Source organism: Meleagris gallopavo, chromosome 3 (genome assembly GCF_000146605.3).
Source record: "Meleagris gallopavo isolate NT-WF06-2002-E0010 breed Aviagen turkey brand Nicholas breeding stock chromosome 3, Turkey_5.1, whole genome shotgun sequence".
Taxonomy (NCBI): domain Eukaryota; kingdom Metazoa; phylum Chordata; class Aves; order Galliformes; family Phasianidae; genus Meleagris; species Meleagris gallopavo.
In genome coordinates this window covers 51,477,823-51,505,687 of record NC_015013.2, presented here as the reverse complement: position 1 = coordinate 51,505,687, position 27,865 = coordinate 51,477,823, and the positions used below count along the sequence as shown (strand labels likewise).

The 27,865-nt window shown below is 35.9% G+C and overlaps 1 protein-coding gene across 2 annotated transcripts in view; it reads left to right on the top strand.

Annotated features, from left to right (window-relative positions):
• PCMTD1 (protein-L-isoaspartate (D-aspartate) O-methyltransferase domain containing 1) overlaps positions 1-24,339 on the top strand; it is a 30,598-nt gene extending 6,259 nt beyond the window's left edge. The window contains exons 3-6 of one of the 2 annotated variants that reach the window (XM_010708867.3): positions 3,713-3,815; positions 15,306-15,477; positions 17,006-17,129; positions 21,697-24,339. In XM_010708867.3, coding sequence (XP_010707169.1) covers positions 3,713-3,815; positions 15,306-15,477; positions 17,006-17,129; positions 21,697-22,067 — 770 coding nt within the window. In that variant the 3' untranslated portion in view covers positions 22,068-24,339. Of the gene's footprint in view, positions 1-3,712; positions 3,816-7,356; positions 7,485-15,305; positions 15,478-17,005; positions 17,130-21,696 lie in introns of those variants that run through there. The other variant, XM_031552851.1, reaches the window with a different exon arrangement.
• Positions 24,340-27,865: the final 3,526 nt, after the last annotated feature.

The following is a 27,865-nucleotide window of genomic DNA, read 5'->3' as shown; positions in this document are numbered from 1 at the left end:
TCTCTAGCATAGAATTTTAATATGAGAGGAAACAGCCTATCATTGCTCAGAAGGGAAAAGCGTAGAGTAACAGTGTGAGGGCAAAACTTCTAGTTTGCATATGTACCATATTTAAACCATTTATGGAAGAGATATAACTTATGTTGGCTCATGACTCATGAAGTAACTTAATTGAAAACTAAGTCTCCATCAGTGTGCAAACAGCCTACCTTTAGAAGGAAAAAGGCTTTCTTTTTCTAAGAATACAAAGGATTTATGCTAGAAAGTATGTTTTTATTTTACATATAATTTCATTGTATTACTACTTTAGTACATAGCTCTTACTGGTGCAGTTTTAGTGACTATTAAACGGATGTTATTTGTTGAAGAAAGCCTAGAAGGTCAGGCATTTTGTTGCGTGTGTTGATAGACACACAAATATGAAATGTGAGGAGCTGGTTTGATTTCAGTTTTTATCATTCATTCTCACTTAAAAAAGAAATTGTCCCTAATACATACATAACAAACTTCATTTGTTGGCATCTCTGGCAGTGTATTTTGTTCCTGTTAATAAATTCAGTGGCAAAAGTACTGTTTTCTTGTAGAAATAGAAATTATGTTCATTACCATGTAAAAATTTAAACTGAAGATATCTGCTTTGGAGAGTGTTTCTGTCTAACGAGTTGTTATTATGAGTTCTGTGCTAAGAGTAATTATGTAACAGTATTCATTCATTTCCCTGCTCTGTGTAAAGCTTTGTTCTTTCAGTATTCTTCCTGAACTGTGATGTTCAAGAAATTGGATTATGTATATTGCACTTATATTCATGTACTTGACCTGTTTTGAATGGCTTTTGGTTACCTGTTGAATACTCCTTCACTAGACCCTATCAAGCAGAGTTCTTGCCTTTCAGAATATTATATGTGGAATTAAAAATAATAATAATAATAATAATCAAAAAGAGAAAAGACTTGTCTTTGAGTATTAGATGGGCTGACAGCCCCCTAAGGAACACAGTTAAGCTACAGCTGTTCCTCATTTCCAACTCAGGTGCTGATATACTTAGTAGTGCTGAGGAGCCTGGAGCAGTAGCTGTTCAGCTACATTCAGAAGCAGGCTTCCTGTATTTCCATAGTACTTCATTTTCTTATTTTCTGCTCCCATTGATAATCACTAATTATGCATAATAATTAGTGTTTGTTTTAAACCGTGGAGTAAAGGAGTAGAAACAGAAATATGCTTCTGATAAATACATATGTTACTCCAAAAGTAATACATCCTACTTATTTTCATGGAAACTACAACAGATACAAAGAGCACAATCAAGCTATTTGATAGAGCAAATAGCTGCAAAACACTGTTTTTCAGTATGGTCATCACCATTAGCTATGTTTTCTTGCTGGTGATGAACAAGAGTTTGCATGCAGTGCTCTCAAAATCTGCACCAACAGAGGTGACCTGTCACCACTGCTGAAATGCACCACCCACTACCTCACTGTGCTTACATCCACTGTGGTCTCCATAAACATTCAGCAAGTATCTGTGAATGTCAGTAGGAGCCATTTTTTCCACATGAAGGAGTTCAGTGATGCACCTTTGCTTCATACGCACTTCCATGTCAGACTGCTCCTCTGCTGCCATCCGTCTCACAGCAACAAAATAGAACGTTGGTGGGAAGGTTCAGGCTCTGACGTACCACTAATATCTGCCTCTGTCATTCTGGGCCATCATAATAAAATGGGAGGTGTTACTTTTGGAGCTGACCTTGTGTATGTACATTTAAAAGCCCACCTGTTTTTAAACCAGTTTCAGTATGCAGTGTGAATAGTAACAGGGAACTATGTGTTCTTTGACAGTAGGTGGGCATCTTCCAATTTGACAATGTAGTGGGTATGTTTTTGCTATGCTGTTAGCATCAAAATGAAATTAAATTAGTAAGTAATTTGAAAGTGGTATACACGAGACTGCCAAGTATAGTGATATGTGGAAAAGTTCTAAATAGATTAGATTAGCTGTTGATGCTATTAAAATACATAGTTCAAACTAGATGGTGGAATTATCTTGAATTCCACTGAAAGAGATCAGTCTGGAAAGTAACGGAAAAGTTGGTTCCTGGTTTTTTAAATGAATGACTCCTTGGCATCTGCAAATTTACTAATGAAAGAACAGAATCTACTTGTATTTCCGTTCAAATTATGGGTAATATGGTATATTACAACATGACAGTATATTGCATTTGCAGATTTGAGACTTAGGGCGTTTACAGTTCCTTAGTTCTTTTTTTTTTCTTCAAAATTGAGTATTGTAAGGACTGAGTAATTTTAGGACAGGAGACACCAATGCATTTTTTTTATTTTATGAGACTAAAGGACTGGCAGTTTTAATAGAAGAAAATGTGTTGGATGCTGCTGCATGTTACAGAACGGCACCTATGTTGGTTAGGATGTGGTAGGCTATTATTGTGCAAGGGACCATTACATGGTCTGCACCTATGCTGATTAATAATGTGGTAGGTTATTATTATGCAAGGAAGCATTAAATAAACACCACAAAAGATACTATAACAGGAATGCTTCTCTTAACATGATGACTGATAAATTTAAATAGATGTTACTGTCAACAGGAGGTACGTGTTTTCACAAGTTGAAAGATCTATCTACCTCTTGGCTGACATTAGAGAGGTCTCACGAGCAGAGCATGTAGCTCTTGGTTTTATCTGATATGTTGTGTTATGTTAAGAACTCTCACTAGTAATCACCTTAGTGATGTATAGTAGGTTTTGGTATATTGGAGAAAAAGTTTTTTCAGCAGCTGTTTTTTGTAATCGGTGTCTTAAGAATTAACTGTTTTTTTGAAATCATATCTTTGAGCTAAATACTTAAGCAAGGTTTAGAATTATAGATTATATAAATCTAATTTTTTTCTAATATTACTGATATTTGCTTTCTTTCTCTTCTCTCTCCTCTTTTTAGTTGTGTTCCAGTGACTAAAGTACCTGGGTTATTGACTATATATTAAATATAGAAACATCACAGTGAATGTGACTGATTCAGACACTTTTCTGATGTAGAAAATAGTCATAATAGTATCTCATGATTTCTTCTTGTTCCTGAAAATAGCTTTAACTTCTAGCATACAAATGAACTTGGAAATGTACTTGGGTTTGATTGCAGGATCAATCAGTGCTGCAGCTGTAGTGGTATTGTGATGAATGAACATAATGTGGCCAGTTGCCATGTTCTAGGTGGAAGTTAAATGCTATCTGAGTAAAACAGGAGCAGACTTCTGCAAAATAGAAGAACAGATGTAATTGTGGGAATATAATACAAAATCTCTGAATTGTCAGAAACTAAGAAAACGTTTCAAAATTTAAAGAACACAGTACGAACTAAATCATAATGTGAGATTGTTGTTGTCTTGCAACTGAATAATTTGTTGAAAAGGAAGTTGTTCAGACTATAGTAAGTTAAGATTTTCTGCATCCTTATGGTGAAAAATTAGTTATATAAAACTGTTTTGCTGCAATTCTATTCTTTATATTTTTTCTATCCTTTGACCTTTTACCTTGTTTTGTTTCCTCTTAACCATTCATAATACAGATACAAAAATATCTTTGCCTAGTGTGTTTGAAGACTTCAGTGTTTACGTGATGTTAGTACTTTCACAGGCAAAGGTACAGTATTATTCTATGTGATTGAGTTGCAACTAAAGAAACTGCTGTTTTTATTTACAGGACCTTTTGGGATAAATCATGGAATAGAGCTTCATTCAGATGTGGTAGAATATGCCAAGGAAAAATTGGAGAGCTTCATAAAGTATAGTGATAGCTTTGATAAGTAAGTATCTCATTTGTCTGGTTCACTTTGCAGCAACTTTTGATTTTAACTGACCACACCATTGCTCATAAACCTAGAGAGGGGAGTAGAAGAATGGCACCACACATGGTAAACGGTGTTTGTTACTGCAACATAGAACTTCCAGATTGTCAGTCTAGTTACGAGGTAAGTTAAGGCTTAGGAAAGGCGGCTTTGAAGTGTGACAGTATTCTTGCTGTGTAGTACTTAACAAAATTGATCTTGCTGCATTTTGGGAATGCGTGTACATGCACACACGTGTATATACTACATGTACATGCATATATACATGACATGTACTATGCAGATATCTTTTACAGGGCAGTTTATATCTGTTAAGTCAGTTCTTATTACATAACTGGACATCTTTCGGTATGCAGTTAACTTCTAATTTGCAACTGTTGATCTCAATATCTGATTGTATTTGTTTATTACTTGAAGAGGTGGACTTAAGAATCTTCATCTGTGCTAAGGCGCCACCTGCTCTTCCTGATTTATCTCAGGTTTATAAGGCTTTGAACTTTACTGGTTTGACTTGCTAAACCATTTTTTTCAGTAGTTTATAAGTTGTCCATAAGAATGCAGAACTTGGCCCTCTCTGCCCTTTCAAAATGGAAAATTGTGTTCTAGATAGATCTGTTATGTGTAAAAACTCTTCACGGACAGTAATTTCTCTAGCAGAAAATGTAAGGTATCTGCTGGAAATTCAGTAAAAAATTTTGAATTGTAGACATAGCATAAGAGTTGCATGTCCTTACCCATCTTCTCTTGCTCAGAGGGGAGCAGAGAAAATTATCCTCTTGCCTTTGTAATATCTTTTAAGAACTGCTGTGCATCTGATTTTCCTAGTTGGACTCCGTCTAGTTTTTCCTTACACCAATCTTCTAGAACTTTCATCTGACAACAGACCATCCTTTTTCTGCCTTTATATAAAAGAAGGCTCTTCTACTTGAAGTAGAATCATCCTAGAGCAAGCTGTAATTAATTGTATTCAATTCTGTACTTCTAGCATTAACTAGATTATTTTAATTATTCAGTTGGAAAAATGTTGGAGGGACACAGAACTGAAACTGTGTCATGTTTTAGTATGTACCATCGTCTCAAATTTAATACATACTTTTACTGTTAGCTGATATTAATACAGAAGTGAGATCTGTGGTCACTTATGATCATTTTTAATACTACGTTAATTGCTCTTTTAAGTAAGATGCAACTGCCTGCTAATGAATTCCTATGTGTACCTGTATTCTTGTATATGTATTCTGACATACAGAGGGTTGACTTGGACTGAAAAGTCTTGCCAGTTTGGTGATTAATACTTTTGCATACATAGATGAGGAGAAATTGAATTGGAGGGGAAAGCAAAGAAGTACATTGTTGTTAAACAAAATCAATCTGATTGATTTATGTGAATAAATAATGGAAATGCATGGTTTGTATTTAAACATTTGCAAGAACCGGGGGAAAAGAACTAATCCCAGTGTTGCTAAATTTGGCATAACTGAATGTGTGCACATGTACTGTTTGAAGGAAGGAAGTGGGTATGTGTAATACGAGATGTAAGTATTCTCAAAGCAGAAGAAATGTATTTTCTGCTAATTTAGAGATCAGCTCTGAAGACAGTATTCTAAATTACGTGTTATGTACGCTGATAGCTAAATTGGTTTTTAGTTATATAGTGTTATATAGAGGAGGAGGAGAAAAAAGATTAGTGAACGTAATTTACGCTTTCACTAATTTACATGTACATCACTCGGCATATGCTTTTTAATAATCTACAACAGAAAAAATTCAAAGCACTGGCTATGGAAGCATCCTCCTCACCAACCTAACAAACGTGTCTCTGAAATTTTTCTTATATAAATCTACTTGACAATAATTGAACTGCTGTTGATGTAATACTGATTGATTGCGTGGGTTTTGGATGTAGTGGAAGGTTTTGTAACTCCTTGTGAATAGTTAATTATGGTTAACTGTGTATTTTAATATAGTTATTGAAGATGGCATGTTTTTTCTCTGATTGACTGGCTCATTTATGTTTATATATAATATTTTCTGTATATATTTATATCAGATATATACAGTATGTCTTCACTTTTAGTCTGCCTCTTAAAGTAATGTGCTCTAAGTCAGTAAAGCTAGTTTTGATTATTATTTCAGGAAATTTCCCCTGAATTTTGGCTTGTAAAAGAAATATATTTACTGAAAGTTGTGTGAAATTCTGCTTCTGAACTGAACTACTGATTTGATTTGCTTAGTACATGGAAGAAAGGTCTTCCGTCAAAAAGAACTTGTAAGGTGTGCACTGTCTGCCTACTGTTGAACACTGGTGTATATCTAGAAGACATACATACTGTTTGAAATCTGATTTTGTCTGTCAGACTGGTATGAATGAAGCTGATTGTCTCAATGGATGTATGCATGTCTTGAGGAAAAATATCTTACATTTGTGATCAGCCTCTGAGGAGGCTCATAGGGTATAGAAAGAGCACAGAGAGCACGTGTAACTGAGTTCTGCAAATGGGAATTCTGCGAAACCCTTCTTCCTTTCCTATGTTCTTCAGTGGATAATATTCTGCAGTCTGATGTGAATATTTGAAGCAGTCTCTTTCTGAAACAAAAGTAAAAGGGCTTTAAACTTAAATATAGATCCTTCAAAATCTTTAGCTTGGATCCTAAATAAACGCTTTAATTTTATTTGTGGTGTTCCTTCACTTGAAGCTGTAGACCTTTATCTTTCCATCTGACTTGCAACATGGAGCTGGGTTATGATGATTTATTTGCTTTTTCTTTTCCTGATGAAACAAGATGTTTTGATGCACTTTTCAGGAGGAAATGATACAGCATTGTGTGGTACAAAAATGCTTTTTTATGGTTCCTGATAAAAATGTTGAAATATAATTACATGTGTTTTTTTTTTTTTAATGATTGGGGTAGGTACTTGATTAAAGACTGGTAGCAATGTAAAAGTAACGAGATAATAAAGAATCTGAGATACTCTTTGTTTAAAGGACAGTTTGTCCTTCTACCAGTTGTCTGTTGAACTGTTCATTAGAGGAGAAGCTTTTCATACAGTTGTTTCAGAAAGACAAATAATTTCAGTAAGGACTTGTATCTGTATCCATATCCCACCAATCTATTAAAATACTTTTTGTCTGAATTGAGATGGAGTTGTTTCTTGTGAGAGGTAAAATACTGCCTTGATTTTATTTGATATATATTTTCTAGTAAAAATAAGGGAGATTTGCTGTTATCTGGAAGTATTGTTATGGTTGAGGTGCAAAAGATTTTAGGTGTAGATTAAACAAAGTACTCTTGAGTTGGAAGTATATGTATGACTTTCTTTTGTACTTAAAACCTTGAGGAGGGAATGCATGCCATTTAAGGGGAAAAAAAAATTCCTTAAGAAGGCTATCTGAAACACATTGTGCAAGTACCAGGCCCCACTTCACCTGTTTTTATTGAAGGGGAATGTGTTGTCTTTTCTGCTCCCAGTCAACTTCTAGACCTAGAATATCCAGCTTGGAGAGAGAGCCACAGGGCAAGGCTAGGTTGCCCATCTTCTAGCACCCTATCAAAAACCAAACCTGAGTAAGCTGAAGTCCCTGATGTGAAAGAATCACCAAACCTTCTCAAGAAACCACTTCAATGGTAAGTTGCAAGAACCCTAGTACTACTTCTGGTATAACTGTTATGGGTTGAACTTCTTTCTGAAGTCCTATAAGAAAATTATTGGCATTGAAAAATTCATCTTCCAATAGAGTATTTATTTGTCTTTGTTGAAATTCAGGGCTCCTGGTTGAACACTGCAAGTTCACTTTCATAAAAGCAGAGTTGAAGTTGAAAGTTCCTTGCATGTGCTCAAAGAAAAACTGCATTCTTTCCTGTTCAGCTACATAATGATAGCAGTAAAAATCTGTGCAGGAAGAGCAACCTGTGTCAAACCCACTGGTGGCCTTTCCAGTTTACATTTTACTTTTAACTTGTTCTTAGATTTGGTTAGTGGAAATATTGTACTTTTTTTATTGCTCTAGCTAGGAAAACATATGACAGTAAGAAGTTCAGAGGGATTCTTTGATGCTGGAAGTTAACATTTTCAGAAAGAAAATCAGCTTTTGAAATGTCTCTTTTTTAGTTAGAGGTATTAAAGAGAAGTAATATACATAAACATCATAAGCCAGGAGGCTCCAAAAGTGGCCGTCAAGTTTACTGCTTTCTAGGAAGAAAATAAAACTGTTTCAAAAGTGTTTGAGAGTTGGAGCAATCTGTATTCTTGCAATCTCTAAGCACATACAAAATCTTTTAGAAATGAGACAAATTCTGTGGTGGACACTACCTTCTTTGGAAATCTCCAGTTCCTGTAAGTTTTGATAGTATCTAGAGCATTTGTTACGTTAAAGTAGTTGAGAAAAACAGCAATGGATTACTGCTACCAAATCAAATCTATACCTTCAGAAAAGCTCTCAGTATACAATATGACAATCTTAAATCTATAAAACTAGTTTTTCTTCTTCAGTTAAAAAAAAAAAAAGCAACTATTTCTGTCTACAAAAACAGTAAACTGTTTCTGAGACTTGCATCCATGAATTTACTAGTGTCCTGATGACAGACTGAGACGATGAAACATTTTTTCACCTCCTTCTTTCTTAGGAGTGCAGGTTTTGTAAAGTTCACTGTGGAATTGATTTAAAATATTTGTATTCCTTCAGTATACTACTTTGCTTTTATCATCAAGATTTTAGATGTAGTACATAATGAAGTTTAAGTTTGTTAACTAGTGCTGAAGAGAGAGTAAGATTAGTCATAGCATTTTTAAGGTCCAGCATTCTAACTTCTCTTTATAAATAAGAGCAGTGTTTTTTTCATATGTTTCAGTGAAGGTGATGGCTATTCGAAATTATAAACAAGCAAAGATAGCTGAAGTTGCCCAATAGAAGCACAAAAGCAGTTTTATTCTAAAGCTGAGATAAACAGAAGTGAAGCTGGAATGCATTTCCCATTGGCCTACAACATTACCTGGATGAGAAAAATGATCAGGAAAAAATTATTGCATGAAAATTTTGTCAGTACTACTTCTGGCTATTTTTCTAATCCTAATAAAATTCCCATTATTGTAATTGTGTGTAAGGGGTTTAAAAGCTGCTACGGTAGATATTAACAATTGCTTTGTTCCAAAAGTTTTTATATTTTTGTTTCTGTTTATTCTGATGTTCATAGAGTACATGCAGAAAGTCTCAATAAGTAAAATGTATGTAACTTTTCAGGGAAGCTTGCTAGCAGGCCATAAGAATGCATTTATACATGAGCCAGATTTGTTAAGAGCTTTAATAAATACATAAGTAAGGCAGAAGGAAAATAGAGAAAAATACAAAAAAAAAAAAAAAAAAGGAAAAAAACTTGCTCTCTTGTCATTCTGTTGTTCCATTTTTAATAGTTGTTCTCTTAGTATCTAATGTAGTTCTTAGTTATAGGATCCTAAATGAACATCACCACCAGGACAGATTATGGGAAATATTTATTGAGAAATGTGAAAATTTATTCCTATACTCTGCAGTATACGAGAAGTACCTTTAAATCTGGTTGTTACTTGATCTAGAATACTTTTGCAGTAAAATAAGGTGAAAAAATGCTAACATTTTGTGAATGTTGTGCATCGTTGTGGCATGGTATACAAAAAGTCATGTTTCACCTTCAACTATAGTTTTCAAAGAATATAAGACTTACGTCTTTAAAAAAGTTTAAAAAATGAAAATGGATTAAGTGATCTGGAAGTTTCTTGAAAGTTTCTTTCTGGCTTTAGGTGTACTTGGAGTAAGATTAGTAAATTACGAAATTGTTTTATATAGAAGAAGCCCTGAGAGTATTGTATTTTTAATAAAAATGAATATGAGTTGAAACTTCCTAGATTATTTGCAGCTCTTCATTCTCTGAGGATAATCACAGGAAATACTTATTTTTCAGTTTCTACAAATGTGTTTTAAAATAAAAGGATGGTTTTTGTGATGGTGAAAGTGGTTTAGAAGATCCTTCAGCTCAATATAATGGATTTAAGGGAAGTTTGATTTAAAGTTAACTTTGTGTGCTCTTCTTTTGATTCCCTACTGTTGGTGAATGCATTTTAAAAAACAAATTTTCCATGGAAAAATTGTTTCAATGTAGTATCAGCATAATTCAAATGGCTTGCTGTAACAACTTGGCAGTCTTCTCATTAAAGTTGAACAGTAGTTCTTTGTGCTGTAGGTTTAAGTTAATTTGTTTTGATCCCTTTTGTCCCCTCTGCCAGTAATAAAATACGCACTATAGTTTATTTTATTTTTCCCTTTTTGGACCTGCTGAGAGGGTAACTGTATTTTATTTTATTAAAGAGCCTTCTGGACTGCTAGAGGGGAGCAGCTTGATGACACTTGTCCCCTTTTGTATGGATTTGAGTTGATTGAACACACGAGGAAATGATTGTGGATGGCAAACCAGCATCCAAAATTTATACTGAAAGGGTTTTTCTTTCTGTAAGGACTGAGCACCAAGCTGAGATGGATGTGCAGTAAAATAGGCAGAAGTGTATTATTAGGTAGTATCCTTGTATGAATTTTAGTGGTTAAGGAGAAGTGTAAGATGTAGCTGGAGAGATGCTGACTTTAAGAACTGTTTTCTTCTCTGCGCAAAAGACAAGTGTCAGCAGTTCAAGTAGTTCCCCAGTATTTTTATAAGCATCTTACAACACATTTCACTGTTCCCTTTAAACACGGATCTGTGGATTTTAAAAGTTGCTTTTTATTCAAAGTATGTGATTTTATGCCCAATTTTATTTAACTTGTTTCTTTCTAAGGAATTAAGTACATCTCCTACTTAAAACAAAATACAACTCCTTACCTCTACTTTGATCTTGAAGAGCTGTCAGGATTAATAATATACTACATCCATGAAGGCTGTATAGGCAGGAGAGCTTAGCCCTTGAGGGATGCTGTACATCCTCAGAGCTGGAAATAATTGGAAGTTGGATTGTCTGGGTAGGTTATATGGTAGGAACTACCAATGAATTACCTTGGAAAAAAACTTATTAGGATTACTAATATTTACATATTTTGTTACCACGTGAATACTAGATTGGTGGATATGGATACAAGAGCAAATAATTTCAATCTTAGTTCTTTGCTAAAATTTTTTTTTTTTTTAATTGGAAACTCATTTTACCCTGATAATAGTGTTTCTTTGTGTTGATACCTGTGGAGGTTCTTAAAAGAATGTGTGTAGTAATAAACTATTCCTTACTTACTTTCTTAATGTGCTCTGGTGAAGACAAAAACACTCTTTAAACCTTACAGGTAATTTTTGATACTTACCTGAAAGAAAATTGTTGTGCCTGTATTGAATTTGTAGAACTTTAGTGCTGGGGGGGGTGGACATGAAATGCCTATCCTTGAGGGACAAGGGAGAAAAGGACAGAATCAGGTCAACACACTTCAGGTATTTGAAACTGCTTTACTGTATTGGTCCACTGCTAAACAAGTTCTGTATGAAATTAAATTTGTCCTATGGCAGATGTTCATTCATACACAGGAACACAGTTGCTGTGTTATCTGTACTAGAAACTCTTAATTTTTTTGGCTGTTTTCTTGTAAGCAAAATACCGGATTCAACTGAAGAACTGGACGTGATTCAAACATCTATATGTTATTCTAGTTGTTTAGTCTCAGGTGGTTTTTTTTTTGCTTCTAATCTATGGAAAAAAAAATCATGTTTTCCAGGTATAATTGTCTTGCTACCTGGCTGTTCAACAAAATGTAAATAACACTTGCCATTTCTTAACTTGTTTTCATATTTCCATTTCAAATTGGTAACTAAATGAAATATTACCCCTCCTTGATTGATAGCTTATGTGTTTGCCAGTGCTGCATGTTAAGGCACTAAACCATTTCTTTTCAACAAAGTCATTACTATAATAAAAATAACTCAGTGTAACACAGAAGGAAGTTTAGTATCTGATCTGTTTTCATATCCTGGCGGTAATGGTATTGAAATTACCTCATTGGATGTAGTATCATATGGGACTGATAGAATTTGGATTTGAGATTAAGTTCCATTGTAAAACAATGTGATTGATGCTGTTTACTTACTTTAAAACTAACGAGCTTATTATACTGTTGGTAGATATTATTCCCTTTTATTTGCTAAAACTTGTGTTGAACTTTAACATCATTCCCTGATCAGATGGTGGGGAGGCTTATACTTCAATGAAGTAGAGCTTAACCTTGCTCATTTTGGAAATGAGTTGGGAAAGTCAGTGATACAAATTCTATAAATTATATTTTAGTCTTTTGGAAGTTAATTACTAATTACTAGATTACATAGATACCACAGCATGATAGATTTATTTATCAGTTTCCTGATTCTGAGATGTATGTGTCATTTTGTGATAACAGAGTCAGTTAAAGATTCAGGGGGTGAGGAAGGAGTCTTCATTTCTTCAGTGATGAAGTTTTGCTTGGAGTGCAGAAAAAGAATTGAGTTCTGTTGTTTTACAACTTAACTAAATTTGAGAATTCCATAATGCTCTAAGTATGAACCCCATATGCATTTTTATTTCTTGTGTTTTGACACTGTTTATATCATAAAACACAAAGCAGGTAATTCTGCAGGCAGCTTCAGTGAACGACACTGGCTTTTGAACTCGAGTGTCACTTTGACTAGATACAGCTTAAAATCTTTTCCACCTGTTTACTCCTACCCTTATATAGCCTTCTGGGTAGAAAGATGTGTATGGCAGTTCTAGAACTATATGATATAAATGGGCAGCCAGCATACTGCTGTAGGTGTTACTGCATTGCCGAGTGATTTGAGTCCCTTGTTTTCCATCTGAAATAAACTAAAACGATGTCTTTCTGAATTGCATGTACTCTAGTTAGGACTACTGTGAGTAATCAGTCTTTCAGGAAGCTCTTACTTTTGACAAATAGGTTTTAAACTAGCTGGAGCTATTGGACTGAAGAAGGTCATTTTTGAAGTAGTAGGCCTAACCACTCTCTCTCTGTCTTGTAATAAGCCTCACGTCTCCACAAATTTGTACTAACATAGTCCAGCCTTAGTTTAATGCACCAGTAGGCAGACGTAGTCTCTAGTGCTTAGCCTATCTTGATTCTTACAGGAGTAATGGGAAATTTATTCAGCGTCATTCTTGTATACTTTTGACTGCAAGCTGTGGACCTAAATGAGAAATTCTTTCCAGCTTTTACTGTATTTGTAGGTCTGTCTATATAGCGTATATTTTGTCTGGGAAATGTTTTGTGTTTCTTTGTCTTGTCTTTGCTGTCTTGGGAATTTTGTGTTTCTGTTTTAAGAGGATGTGATTGGTTGCTTCCAGTAGAAGCATTTTGGGAATATCTAGTAGTAAGATTTTGGAAGAGTGTTTTGAGTTTTAGTATCTGATCTGTTTTCATATCCTGGAGGTAATGGTATTGAAATTACCTCATTGGATGTAGTATCATATGGGACTGATAGAATTTGGATTTGAGATTAAGTTCCATTGTAAAACAATGTGATTGATGCTGTTTACTTACTTTAAAACTAACGATGTTATGAAAGTTGTCAGGTTATGCAGCACCAATCTGTCTTCTGTTGGTCTAAGTATATAACTTAGAACCAGTGACTATGTTGCTATCTAACTTGGCATTTCAGAGGATTCCCCTATTCCTCCTATTCCACCTCTGGTTTTTATTGTACTTTTGAAGCCCACAAAAGTACTTTGCTTAAATTTTCAAGTTAAATCAGTGTGATGATGCTTTACTTCAGCTGTAGACAACCTGAAATTAAAACTATACATTGAGCTGACTTTTGCTAAACGTTGAAAAATATATCGTCCCCCATGCACTTAAGAGGTCATTTCACTGAAGAAGTGATCAGTGCTTTGGGTTTCATTTTCTTCTGAGCATTTAGCCTTGCCTAATGTGTTTTTAGATATTTCTCTTTTTTTTTTTTTTGAAATTACTTCAACCACAGTTCATTTTTGTTGCCTGCTTGTGTGTAGTTGGCTGCACTCCCCACCTGCCACCTTCCTTTCTTTTTTTTTTTCTTTTTAACCTGTCAGTATTGATTGTAGCTTTGATTTCTTCCATTGGTCTTGGATAAGAAAACAGCAGCATGGACTGTCAGCCCATTGAGTACATAAGGCAGGTGCAGTAGTTAGTCAGTAAGGGATTCTTAAGAGTCTATATTTGACTAGTCAAAGAAAGTATTGAATTCTTTTCAAGGTCGTGCACCCTATCTTGAAAACAGTGCTTCAAGCAAAAAACATAGCTTGATGGAAGACTAATTTGTGAATGTGGTAGGGTTGATAGGAGAGTCAGCTAAGCCTTATAGGCAGTGAGATGTGCTAGGCTTCAGTGTAACTGAGATGATTATTTGCATGTTGTCAGGTGTTGTACTGGGATTACCTACTGGTAATGGTGCCGGATGACACTTGTGAACTACTTCTGTAACAACAGAGTGTTAGGTTTTAAAGTTTTTCCAAAAAAGCCATAAATCCTTTCTGTGAGCAAATGTGTAACATCGCTTCTTGAAAGGAGGTTATTGACTGAATGTTGTTGGTGTGTGTGTGTGTGTTGGGGAGGGAGGTTGTGTTTTTTTTCACTGTTTTTTAATACAAAGATATGAATTACGTTATGATGGCATGAACATCTTAATCAGAGACTTGCTGCAAAGATGTGAAAAATGTCAGAACATATCTCTGTAATGGAAAACATATGCAGCTTTGGCAGTAAAGCTCTACAGTGTGCACCTTTTGTTATTTTATGCAGTATCAGAGAACTTAGTCTTTGCAACTTCTGCTTTATACTTAATCCACTTAGAAGCAGTTATGCGATTTTCATTTGCTGAAGAAAATTAGAACAGATGTTTCTCAGAATTAATCTCTTTTTTTCCTTGCTTTGTGTGTGGTCAAAACTTTTCCATTGAATTTTATTTTCGAGAAAAACAGGTTGTTTTTAAAGTGGAAAGTGGGGGATGTGGAGAAAAATGATTCTTAAAATAGCCTATTTATCTCCTTTAAAAGAGAGAGGGAAGGTATTGGGAATTGGACTGTTTCAACATTTATACAATATATAACCTAAATATTCCTCAGTGATTAACGTCTGTCTGTTTTAAAGGAACTTGACTGTATGCCTTGTCCAGAGAAACATTACAAGTCTGATTGCTTACTGTTCAGAAGCCTGGTGTTTCTTTCAGGCTTTTTTGTTTTATGTGATGCACTCGCTAACTTTTAAAAAATTGTTATTTGATCCTTCATTGAGCAGAAACAGCACATTGTTTTCTGTTTAATGTTGCTGTGTTTAGTGCCGATTGTTAAAATGTGTTCTACTCTTTCTTTTCTTTACATAAAGGAAGATACTAAAAATATTTTTGTTTTTAACTGGACTGGCGTTTCTCAAGAAAGCTGATTTTATTTAGAAATGTCTCCTCTTTTTGTTTTCTTCTCCTCAGATTTGAGTTCTGTGAACCTGCCTTTGTGGTTGGTAACTGTTTGGAAATAGCCTCAGACAGTCATCAGTATGACCGGATTTACTGTGGAGCTGGAGTCCAGAAAGACCATGAAAACTACATGAAAATTTTATTGAAAGTCGGAGGCATTTTAGTAATGCCTATAGAAGATCAGGTGACTTAATGACAATTTCCCCTTGCTATCATATAGTATATGAGAAATACATAATTTAAGAAATGTTTTAACATGTAGAGTTGACTAAGTTGAACATTAACTGTTGTTGTCTTTACTCAGTGTATTACTGCAATTCAACGGGTGTTTTTGCAATGCAATCTTGAAATTATTTTCCTTTAAATGGTGGGAAACTCTCAATATCCTGTTTATCTGTGATAAAACTGTTTTGTCTTCAGTGAAGCTAGTACTCCATTCTTAAATATTTTAAATATGTATGCTAGTCCTAGTACTGCCTTGAAATCCTTGCCACACATGTTCAGTTAATACTTTAACACAACATAAAACACTCTCTGAAACAGGAGAATTGATTTTATGTTTGTAATTAATGGTAAGAGAGATGGAAAAGAGTGGAGAAAAAGACTGATTTCCAGCAATTTTCAGTGTTGCTTTTTTGTGTTAGATTAGACTTTTTCCAGACAGGTGTCTTATTTTAATAGTACTTCACACTGTTATCACTTTTCATCCTTAGATCTCAAAAGGCTTTACAAAGGTAAGTATTATTCTCCCTGTTTTGCTAATAGGGAACCAGGGAACAAAAAACTGATTTACGTGGATGTTCTCTTGAATGTAGATAATTACTAAATTATTTACTGGTAAGCTTGCTAGTTACCTTCCAAAAATAACTAACTATATGTTTACTTTCTCAGAATATCCAAGTGATTTAAATGTGGTCTATGTCATTAAGTTATATAAATACTAGAGAAGGTATTTATTGGACTAAGATACTATCAATTGAGATTGATTGCATTTATCTCAAAGGTATTCTAGATTTGAAAGCAAAGTTAAAACTGCCATTAGGTCTGTCTTATATACAGATGGTTAGCACACCAGAAACTCTTAAGACAAAAGGAGAGGTTACAAGATCTGGGTTCCTCTAACCTGGAAAGAAGGGAAAAAAACAACAAACCCTAACAAAACCAATCAAAGAGAAAATACTTGGCTATAGAACATCTTACTATCTGATTCCTGGGGCATTTATGTGGTCGGCAGGTCAATTTTTGCAGATGCGCAGGGAATTTAAGTAAAAATGTTGCAGTTGTAGTAAGTTCTGCCTTGATAGAGGAAAAACAGTTTTTCATAATGAATTGAATACTGCATAATGAGGTAAACACCCCAGCGCTTTGTCTGGAAAGGTTGTGGAGATTTTTTTTTTTGTAATTTCTTCAGTAAAAAACTTCTGAGTTGCTTGACTTACCTTTGGAAAAATGGGAGGGGCAAGCACAAAACTTACCTTAGGACTTTGTTTTCCAGTTGCATCTCTCTCCACTGCAGAATAGCCTTCTTCAGTACTTCAGTGACAGAAAAATACTTCTAGGATCATGGAAATGCTGGCTATTTAGAGAACAACCTCTTACAAATTAATTTTGAAGTAAATCAAAATTGCACTGTTTGAACATCAATCTGAACAGTATTGAGTATGACAAAACTGTAACCACTGATTTTTGTTGCTGTTGTTTCTCTTATGCAGCTAACACAAATCTTGAGGACGGGACAGAACACATGGGAAAGTAAAAATATCCTTGCTGTTTCATTTGCCCCGCTAGTGCAACCAAACAGAAATGACAATGGCAAACATGATACTGTGGGACTGCGTAAGTGTCACTTGTACTGGCTCCCTTTGGTTTGGTGGGTTCTCTAATAGTGCTTACTGGTGTTACTCTAGAAGTGGAGAGGCTATCCTTTACATATGTGTGACGGAATAGGAACATAGAACTTCACGTAGTGGCAGCTCACTGATAGTTTGTGCTGCTGGCTATGCTGTATTGCTGCACAATCAACATCTCAGGTTAAAATGGTGCATTGTTTCCAGCTTACTTTACCAGACTTCTTTTCCTTTTGGATTCAGCTTCTTTTGTAATGAGATAGATCTAACATACTGAGCTAATACTAGGTTTGTCAAAAGTACTGATATTCAGACAATCTCACAGAGAGAAAAAAAATTCCTCTTCTCTCTCCCCTCTGGAAATGGAAGGAACTGGTTTACACTGCAGCTGTGGTACTGCAGAAGGTTAATAGCTGAGTTGTCCTTATGTCTGAAGCTGATAATTCTCACAGTCTTTAGTAGTCACTTATGTGGGCTTTCTAGTTACAAAACTTTTCAGTTAGATTAGGAAAGGCATTTAGAAAGTCTCTGAAAGCATAAGATGATAGCATGATGAGGAAAAAAAAGCTGGGAAAGGTACAGAGATGAAAATTTCTGCTACCACAGACAAAGCTAGGAATAGTATTACATAGGGCTTCAGTGACACCCAAGAATTTAAATAAAGCCAGCAAAGAAACTAGACAGTAACAGTTTTCTCCTGCTTTGTTCTGTTAACGTAAGACCAATGTGGACTAATTCTCCTGTACTATTTACATGCCTCTTGCTTCTATGCACAGTTTTAAATGCAAAACAGATAGAAGCCATTCAGTAGTTCAGGATGCCGTATCAGGTTGCATCGCTTGTAACTAGTGATCTGACTGTTAATTTTGAGGGTATATGTAAACTTGTGAAGAATGGTTCCTTACTAAAAATCATAGAAGCATAGAATGGTTTGGGTTGGAAGGGGATCTTCAAGATCATTTAGTTTCAATCCCTCCGCTATAGGCAGGAGACACCTCCCTCTAGACCGGTTTGTTCAAAGTCCCATCCAACCTGGCCTTGAATGCTTCCAGGGAGGGGGCATCCGCAGCCTCTCTGGGCAACCTGTTCCAGTGTCTCACCACTCTTACAGTGAAGGATTTCTTCCCAATATCTGCTATAAATTTACCCTCTTCCAGTTTAAAACCATTTCCCCTTGTCCTGTTGCCACATGCCCCCTTCAGGTACTAGAAGGCTGCTGCAAGGTCTCCACGGGGCCTTTCCTTGTCTAGGTTGAAAAGCCTCAGCTCTCTCAGCCCCTCCTCAGGGGGAAAGTGTTTTGCCCTCTGATCATCTTCGTGGCCCTCCTCTGGACCTGCTCCAGCAACTCCACATCCTTTTTGTGTCAGCAACTCCAGAACTGGATGCACTACTCCAGGTGGGGTATCATAAAAGCAGAGTAGAGGGGCAGAATCGTCTTCCTTGACCTGCTGATCACACTTCTCTTGATGCAGTGCAGGATACAGTTGGCCATCTGGGCTGCAAGTGCACATTGCCAGCTCATGATGAATCTTTAATCAACTGATACTCCCAAATTCTTCTCCACACGGCTATTCTCAAGCCATTCTCTGCTCAGCCTTATCTGTGCTTGAGATTGCCCCAAACCAGGTGCAGGACCTTGCACTTAGCCTTGTTGAGATTGGTGTGGGCTCAACTCTCAAGCCTGCTGAGGAAGCATCTCTTCTCACTGGTGTGTCAGCTGCACCACTCAGCTTGGTGTTGTCTGCAAATTTGCTGAGTGTGTACTTGATTCTACTATCCATGTTGCCTATACAGATGTTAAATAACACCAGTTCAAAAACAATCCCTGACAAACGTCACTGGTATCCACTTGGACATTGAGCCATTGACCAGATCTCTGAGTGCAAACATCAAGTCAGTTCCCTTATCCAGTGAGTGGTCCATCCTTCAAATCCAGTTTTCTCTATTTTGGCAACCGGGATGTCATGCAGGACACTGTGAAGTGCTTTGCACAAGCCGAGGTAGATGATGTCAATTGTTCTTCCTTTATCCAGTGGTGCTGTGACTCCATCATGAAAGGCCACCGAGCTTATCAGGCTTGACTTGCCCTCAGTGAAGCCATGTTGGTTACCAACATTCACCCTGTCTATTTTTCCCATGTGCTTCAGTAGGGCCTTTAGGAGGATCTACTCCATGGTCTTGCCAGGCTCAGAGGTGAGTCTAACTGGCCTATAGTTCCCTGGATCTTATTTTTTTTCCCTTCTTGAAAATGGGGGTTATGTTTCCCCTTTTGCAATCAGTGGGATCTTCACCAGACTGCCATGACCTTTCAAATGTGATGGATGGCAACTTCATCTACCAGTTCCCTCAGAACCTGTGGATGGGTCTCATTGGGTCCCCTGGACTTGTGGACTTTGTCCCATGTGATCTCGTAAGAGATCAATTTAAGAATTTTAGAGTCCTCTATTATCATTCTCATATTACAGATTAGAACAGTATAGACCAGTAGCATTTAGAAGAGAGCTGCAGTACAGTAAAGGTGTAAGCTATAAGTAGCTTAAAAGAATACTCTTAAAATGATTGTTCAGTTAGAAGAGGAAGAAGGAAATAACATACAAATATACTACTACCTTGCCACTACTATCCAATTATAAATGCATTAGGAAATTGAAGTTGCCCTGTGAAATGAAATCAGCAAGGTAACGCTTCTTTCCTCCGCTCATGTTATCTTTTTACTGTTAGCTACAACTGCAGTCAGTATTGCCAGTATTAAGCATCTTTTTGATCTCAAATTTTAATAACTAGCATGGAGTTTAAGTCAGTGAAAAAAAATATTTAGTTGGAAATTCATTGTGTGTTTTTAAACTGGATCTGTATTGGCAATGTTTTTATAAAATTTATTTCCTCATTATGCTCATTTCCTCCTTTGCAGTAATATCTATAAATTTTATACTATTTTATGTAGGAACGAAAATGAAAAGTTGAACAGGTGACAGGTTTGGCTGATGCAGAATCATAGACTTGCCAATATTTTCCACTAACCCATGTCCCTCAGTACAACATCTAAATGTTTCTTGAATACCTACCAGTCTGTTCCAGCACCTCACCACTCTTGGAAAAGTATTTCCTAGTGTCCAACGTGAATCTCCCCTGGAGAAACTTGAGGCCACCCATCAGCCTCCTCTTCTTCAGATTGAACAGTCCCAACACCCTTGGCCTCATTAGGCTTGTGCTCTAGACTCCTTCCCATCTTCATTGCCTTCCTCTGAACACGCTCCACGGCCTCAGTGTCTTTCTTGTAGTGAGGGGCCCAAAACTAAACACAGTAATCAAGGTGCAGCCTCACGAGGGCTGAGTAGAGGGGGATGATCACTTCCTTGCTCCTACTGCCAACACTATTTCTGATACAAGCCAGGATGCCATTTGCCTTCTTGGCCACCTGGGCACACTGTTTTGTTTTGTGTTCAGCTGAGCGTCAACCAGGACTCCCAGGTCCGTTTCCTCTACCTTGTCTTTCAGCCACTCTGCCCTATCCTGTAGGGTTGCTTGGGGTTGTTGTAGCCAAAGTGCAGGACCTGGCGCTCAGTCTTATTCAACTTTATCCTGCTGGCCTCAGCCCAGCGATCCAGCTTATCTAGATCCCTCTGTAGAGTCTTGGTAAACCCAGGCAGATCTTCCTCCCATTTTAGTGTCATCTGCAGACTTACTGAGGGTGCACTCAGTGCCCTCATCCAGGTCACCAGTAAAGATGCTGAACAGAATACACCCCAGTACTGACCCCTGGGGAGCACCATTGGTTGCCAGATGGATGTGATTCTATCTATCACCACTCTGGGCCTGGCCATCCAGCCAGTTCTGTACCTTTTATTGTTTTGTTTGCCTTGGAATTACTTGGCAACAGGTCATACTGTGTATGTTATCCAACAGCCTAGCAATGCTTGATCATCATCTACTTATTGCAAAATATGAAGATTTTGACTTTTTGTTACTTTTTTTTTGTTGTTCAGAAACTTTGATGCCTTTTCTGCTACTAAGATAAGGGTGGCTTACTTGGTCAGCTGTGATCTTGACATCATGATCTTTTGGGTTTAGCAGGAAGAAGTATTTTGTGTAGAAGAGAGAAGGAAGAAAAGCACTTGCCTAAACCAGTGTGACATGGTAGGCGAAATGTACGGAACAGCATGAGGTGGTAGGAGCAGTAGGTCCCAAGGCATGCCATATTTGGAGTGTGCTGTCTAAAATCAATTTTTAAATAGTTACTATTTTCTGCTTCTCTTGCACATCTGTCCAAAGATCTCTTAATAGCTTGGACTGTGTGTTTTCTCTAAAAGAGTAATCATATTCTAGAAGCCATCTTTAGATCAAATCTGAGTATGTCTGGAGTAAGAGGTGTTTTTCAGTAGAGAATATACTACAGGGTTTGTCAGAAACCCTTAATCTTCTCATTTCATTTGTATATTGCATCATATTCTAAAATTTCATTTGTTCTTAAACACGAATTGCACTGTCTTGCAACTAATGTTTTTGTTAGAGAGAAATTTTGCTTAATGAGCATAACTCTCTCTCTTTCCTTTTAGCTCCGTGTGCTGTTAGGAATCTTCAGGACCTCGCTCGAATATATATCAGACGCACCATTAGAAACTTCATAAATGAGGAGATGAAAGCTAAAGGCATTGCTCAGAAGGCTCCCCCTAAACGAAAACGCAGGCGATGTCGTAGACGCAGGATTAACACCTACGTGTTTGTTGGTAATCAGCTCATTCCTCAGCCTCTAGATAGTGAAGAAGATGAAAGAATGGAAGATGATAATAAAGAGGAGGAGGATAAAGATCACAGCGAGGCCTTGAAGCCAGAAGAGCCTCCTCGAAATCTGTTGAGAGAGAAAATTATGAGTCTACCATTACCTGAATCTTTAAAAGCATACTTGACCTATTACAGAGAGAAGTAACTTGTTTTAAGTAGAAGTAATGCCTACTGATAGTTCCTTTATTCTTGAAAATGTAGCATTTATTAAGAAATAGGTGGACAAATTATTATTAGTCTTTCATCAAGACTGAAGTACAGCGATAAATCATAACTTATCTTTATCTTTGCTACAAGGAAGACTTGCATTCAACAGTAAAATCCCTTTTTAAAAATCTATTTTTCTTTAAATTTTGAAAATGCTGTTTTAACTCTGATAGAAATATATATTCCATTATGCAGCACTAATCAATATTTTGCATGGTATGTCTTTTTGATCCCTAACAGATTTGTATTGATAAAAGGATGAGTGAAATTTTATATCTGCTAAATAATTGTTAAATACGTGCATCCGACTTGAGCAGTTTGTCTGTATTTATTATTAGGGAACATTTTAAACATGCAGACACTTATCCTCTAATGTCAGTATCAGACCCTTTAAAAAGTTAATTTTACTATGGCTTTGTTGCAATCGTTATTACTATGTTGGTATAAATGTATTCCAACAACACAAGTGCAATAAATGTATACAGACACTGAATTAGCTGGCTTTAATGAAATATGAAAGTGCAAGTTCTGAAACGTCAGGTGACCCTACTACTTCTGCATTTTATCTTTTGCCAAAAGATCTTGAGAAAAGTAACAGCTTATCCCAGAGCCTTAAAGAAACATCATACTGAACGAAAAGGAAAGCAATGCTTACTTCAGCTCTGCTTATACTTAACTCCATTGTATGCTTTCAGTATTTTAACTAGAGGCACTTCCTCACTTGTGAGATGTTTAGGACAGTACTTTTTGTTTATTTCTGCAGCTCATGGCATTGAGACATAATGTTTTGTATTACAAGATTGTACTTTAGATTTGTCATCTGTATTTACTGCTTTTAAGTAGAGGTAGAACTTCAACAAAATTTAGTTTGTATTGCTTATTGAAATAGTTATTATAGTAAAAATTAGAATTTGTTTGGCAAATGCACTTTAGTAAGTAGGTTTTATGCTTAACATGCATCTCCAAGAAGGTAGACTTGTGCTAGCCTATATTTTGTTTCTGAGCATGGCTCTTAGCACAAAACTATTCATAAAATCGTATGCATCTTTTGGAAACCTATGAGTAGCAGTGCAGCTGTGGGGATCCACGATAGTGCTGATTTAAATTGTTTTACAATTTTTCCTCTTCTAGTTGTGAAGTTACTTGCAGTTCTGATTTTTTTTTAACTTTGTTCTTAACATCTTAATTTCATAATTCTTTGTTGTAACATAACCATGAGGCAAAACTCTGTTTAAGAACTTGACATGATGTGCATTAAAAGCCACAGTCATTGGAACAATCTGCCTGGACCCATTGAAAAACATTCCTTATGAAGAAATATCCTGCACAATACATTTTTAGTACTGATAATTTTTTTGTGTGTGAAATAACAGGCAATATAACCAATTTTTCTAAAACAGTAAAGTTCCTAGTCCAAGTATTTATAACCAACTAATATTAATTTGAAGTAACAGTCCAGTATTGACTTCCAGATATATAAGCTGAGAAAGAAGATGCATAACCTTATGACAGTGACCCTTTATTGTGCATTTCATGCTGCAGTCCCTGGTTGTTTTTTTTTTAAGGTACATGATAGTAATGTTTAAATGGAACTTCATGAAGGCCTGTTGTACCAGCATGTGGAGTTATTTTCCGCATTATATTTACAGTATAAGTAAACAATGCTATTTGAAATAAATACTCTGACTTCATTCTAGAGACAGGAAGAACTACTAAGAAATAATTTTCCAAAATAAAGATACTAATAAAGTAGTTGTAATGCTTCAGCTATAAGAATTGAGCGTAATCTTGTTTTAAGTAGGTTATTTTAGATGGAGTTTAAATCATCTGAAGTTTGAGATGGTTTTTCTCTCTCCTTTTCTTGGAATATACATCAATAAACTCAAGAAATTGAGATTATTGAATGTCACTTATATACTTTAAGGACTCTATACAGGATGCTTTTGGAGAATAAACTTCTGCATTCTTTCACTCCTGTGTACTTGGAAAAATGGACAACGGATGATTTGTCATGATTATTCAGTATGTAAGTCTTTTTGCATTCACTGAAAGAGAATGTTTCTTCTGTGTTTTTATATGTGGATTTATTTTACACTCTTGAATTTATATTTGCATAAAAAGGTAGAAATACAAAATGTAATAAAACTTAATTTTTGCCATCTCACTTGATGGGGACATTGTTGCAATAAAATGGTTTTTCTGGTGGTTTCTGCTTGCTTGAATTCCTGTGTTTCTGTGGAAGTATTAAGTTATTTGGAATTTCAGGTATCAGTTTATTCATAATTGGGACACTGATTTCGTAATAAAGGTGATCATTGAGTCTCAGAAATATTGGAAGAATAGTACTTGCTACATTTTGAATTTTTGTAGAGGTTGGAAGATGAGATATTCTATAGTTCACAGAAAAACTGTTTGGGGCCCAATAGTACTTCTGAAGCACTTAGGTAAAGAGTTTGTTTTCTCTGGGAGAGCCCAGAAGAGCTATTCTTCAGCTGTGTACTCAGGAATGGTTTTACTCTGATTTCTCAATATTGAGATTGGTTTAACCCTGAACAGAGCTAATAGGTCAAAATAAATAAGAAAGACTTTGAGGTAGGAATAGCAAGGGTGTTGAACAAATTACAAGTCCTTTTTACTGAAGCTCTATCTTGATGTGGCCTTATGTTGTTAGCATAGAGAATAAATGTGGGTAGGCTAACCTGACTAGCATTGCTGTAATTGTAATCACTGTAAGAAAGGATGTAATGAATTGGAACTTGGGGGTTTTAAGCTCCTTGGTCTGGAGGAGGTATTGAGACCAACACAATGTTTTTGAAGATCTGAAGTTATTAATTCCATGTGTAGATAAGACAACAAAGCCATACAAAAAATTTGGGAATCTGTTACATTTAAATGAATCAGAAGAACTTTGTTCAACTGAATACAGTCTCTTGTTTGTTTGGGTGCTGGCAACTTAATCTGTTTTGTGTGTGTGTGTGTACGCATATGTATTTTGTTTGTTTAATGTGGCCATCTACCTTTCCTCTAAACTACTTCAGTAGTGCATATGTACTGGTCAGTTTCAAAACAAATAGGGAATAAATGAATGTGTTCAGTTTTCCTTTAAAGTAGTTTTAATTCACTAAGTAATAATCTGTCTCCTTCAGTTATCCATATAGTTGATTTAGGTTGAAATGCTTCTGTATTTGACTTTTCTAATCATTATAAAAAGTAGAGGAATTGTGTGCTATATTCTTCTGAAGTTGTACATAGAATTCCACCTTCATGACCTGGTAATTATTTTGACAATAATTGAATAGTGTCTGAGGCGCTTCCTATAAACTTCTTTTTCAGAAGATTCTTGGACTTTTTGATGGATTACTAAAGCTTTCAAGTTAGGCGATTCTTGATAACCTTCCAGTAAAATCTAGATTGCTGCTTGATAAATGCCTGTGTTGTTTCTGTAACTTCTGAGTGTACCATCTTCATGAATTACTCTGTTCAAATAAGGCTGGCTTGTTTAGCAGTAGGTTTGCACCATGCTTATAGTCAGTTTTGTAACCAAGAATACTGATTTACCAGTGCTTAGTAATATGATGATAATACTTTCTTTCTACAATCTTCTAATTGCCACCCTTTGTATTCTGTGTAATACTTTCAGAGATTAAGGGACTTGCAACCTTCCTGGTAATTAAATTCCATCCTCTGCTGCTGCAATCTAGGAACCTGTTAAACCTTGCCAGTGCTGGAGAAAAAGCACTGAAACGTTTCTTCTCCTTCCTTCATGCGTTCACTAGCAACCTTGATGAATATAGACAAAGGAGAGGAAACAAAGCAGGTGTATTAGTGCATGCTAAATATTTCTTCCTTTTTTTCCCTGAGTGTTTACTCGTCATTTTTCTGGCCTTTTTCTCCTAAGTGGAAAAGAATTCAAGACAATACAGAACTACTCTGCTGCTTATTTGAGTGGCCTGCCTCAAACATGTTTAGCTACCTGTGTATGTTCACCTCACACTTAGAAATATTCCTTGCAGGCAAATAAACAGACTTGTTTCTTTCAGACATCCTTTGGAGGTATTGCAATAGTATATTCTGTTTGAACAGACTTCTTCATACTTTGATTTTTGAAGTCTAATAGTTTCCATTTATGTTGAGTCTCTAAAAATCAGGACTTTAAAACAAAAACAAAAACAAAAACAATAAATGAAAATATTTCAGGATTCTTAGTTTAGACTCCTGCTTCTGGAATTGTGATCTTTACTACAAGTTCCTCTGAAATCTATAAAAAAAACTATGTGGCTCTTGTGCATGAAATGATTTTCAGGTACAGTACCACCTGTATGTCCATGACAAGGACTTTCTCTGTATTCTAATGTAAACCAACATGACTGAAGTTGTTTTTACTGAAGCTTTCACTTGATTCCTTATCCAGATCTAGAGGCTCACTAATCTCTAGTTATCAGAGTGCAGTAGGTAGTTTTCCATCTTTAGAAGATGGAAAGAAGAGCAGTTAAAAGTGCACGTGTTACGATTTTATTTGTGTTTTATAAAAGTACTTCTTTTGGAGTGATGCTCAGCTACCATTTGTTTCCATCTTAAATCCACAGTTTCAAACTGCTCTATTAGGATAATGCTGAATAGGAGGTGTCTGCAGTCATTGAGAGGTGAAATTTGTTGATACTGCTGTTGTCTTGTTCTACCAGGATCTACATGGAGCTGTGTGCATTTGCAGCTTTCTCTTTCTTCATTGTTCTGCAGCTGTAACTAGTATGCAGACTCACCTGTATGTGGCACCCTGCATTTCAGATTGTACTTCTGTTACCTGAGGAGCAATTTTGCTCAGTTCACAAGCTGACGCCTGGGGAGCTGTGCATACTTGGAATTCACATCCTACATGTAGGTCCCATCTCACTATCCCAAACCTGCTTCTCAGAGTTCTGCTAATACAGAAGACCAGCATTTCTGTGCTGCAGCATTGCATTAGGACCATAAATACCTCATTGTAGTTAGAAGTGTGAAAACAAGCTTGACTATCACCTTGACTCCTGGGCTGTTATTATTTTGTATTCGGGGACAGGAGCAGGGATTAAGGATTAAAGAAGGGAAAAATTTTATAGGGAGAAGTAATTGGTAGATGAGCAGTAACAATAGATCAGTTTGTATATTCATACTAATTATATATATACTCACATCTGTACTGTCAAAGATCTTCGTTAGTGAGAAAGCAAATTTTTCTCTTCACTTACTCTGATCACTTCTTGTTAGAATTTTCAAAATGGAATTACTTTTATCTTTGCCATCAGTTTGTTTCTCTCTACTGAATGATAGTAATTAGATAGGATTTGCATGTTGAAATCAGTAAGAGCAAACTTTGCAGTATTTTTGTACTTTTTGCTCTAAATTTATAACACTGGATTTCAATAATCTGATAATAGTAATGACCTTTAGCTTGACATCCTACAAAACTAAATTCAATATTTATAATAGTAAAGTTGTTTTAATTTGTTGCAGTCCCCCCCAAAAAAAAATTGTTTCCTACAAAATGTAGAGTGAATATGTCCCTTAAAATTAAAAATGCTTTCTCATCTTGCTGTGATATTGCATCAAGAATTTGTGCTTATTAAATTCTACCAGAAGAGGGCAGTATTGCATTATAGTAGATGTGGTGTGCTGACAACTAGAAGAGGCAGTTAAAAAAAAAAAGAAAAGCTTATATAATGAAACGTTTTGAAACGCTAACTTGCTTAGATATATAGC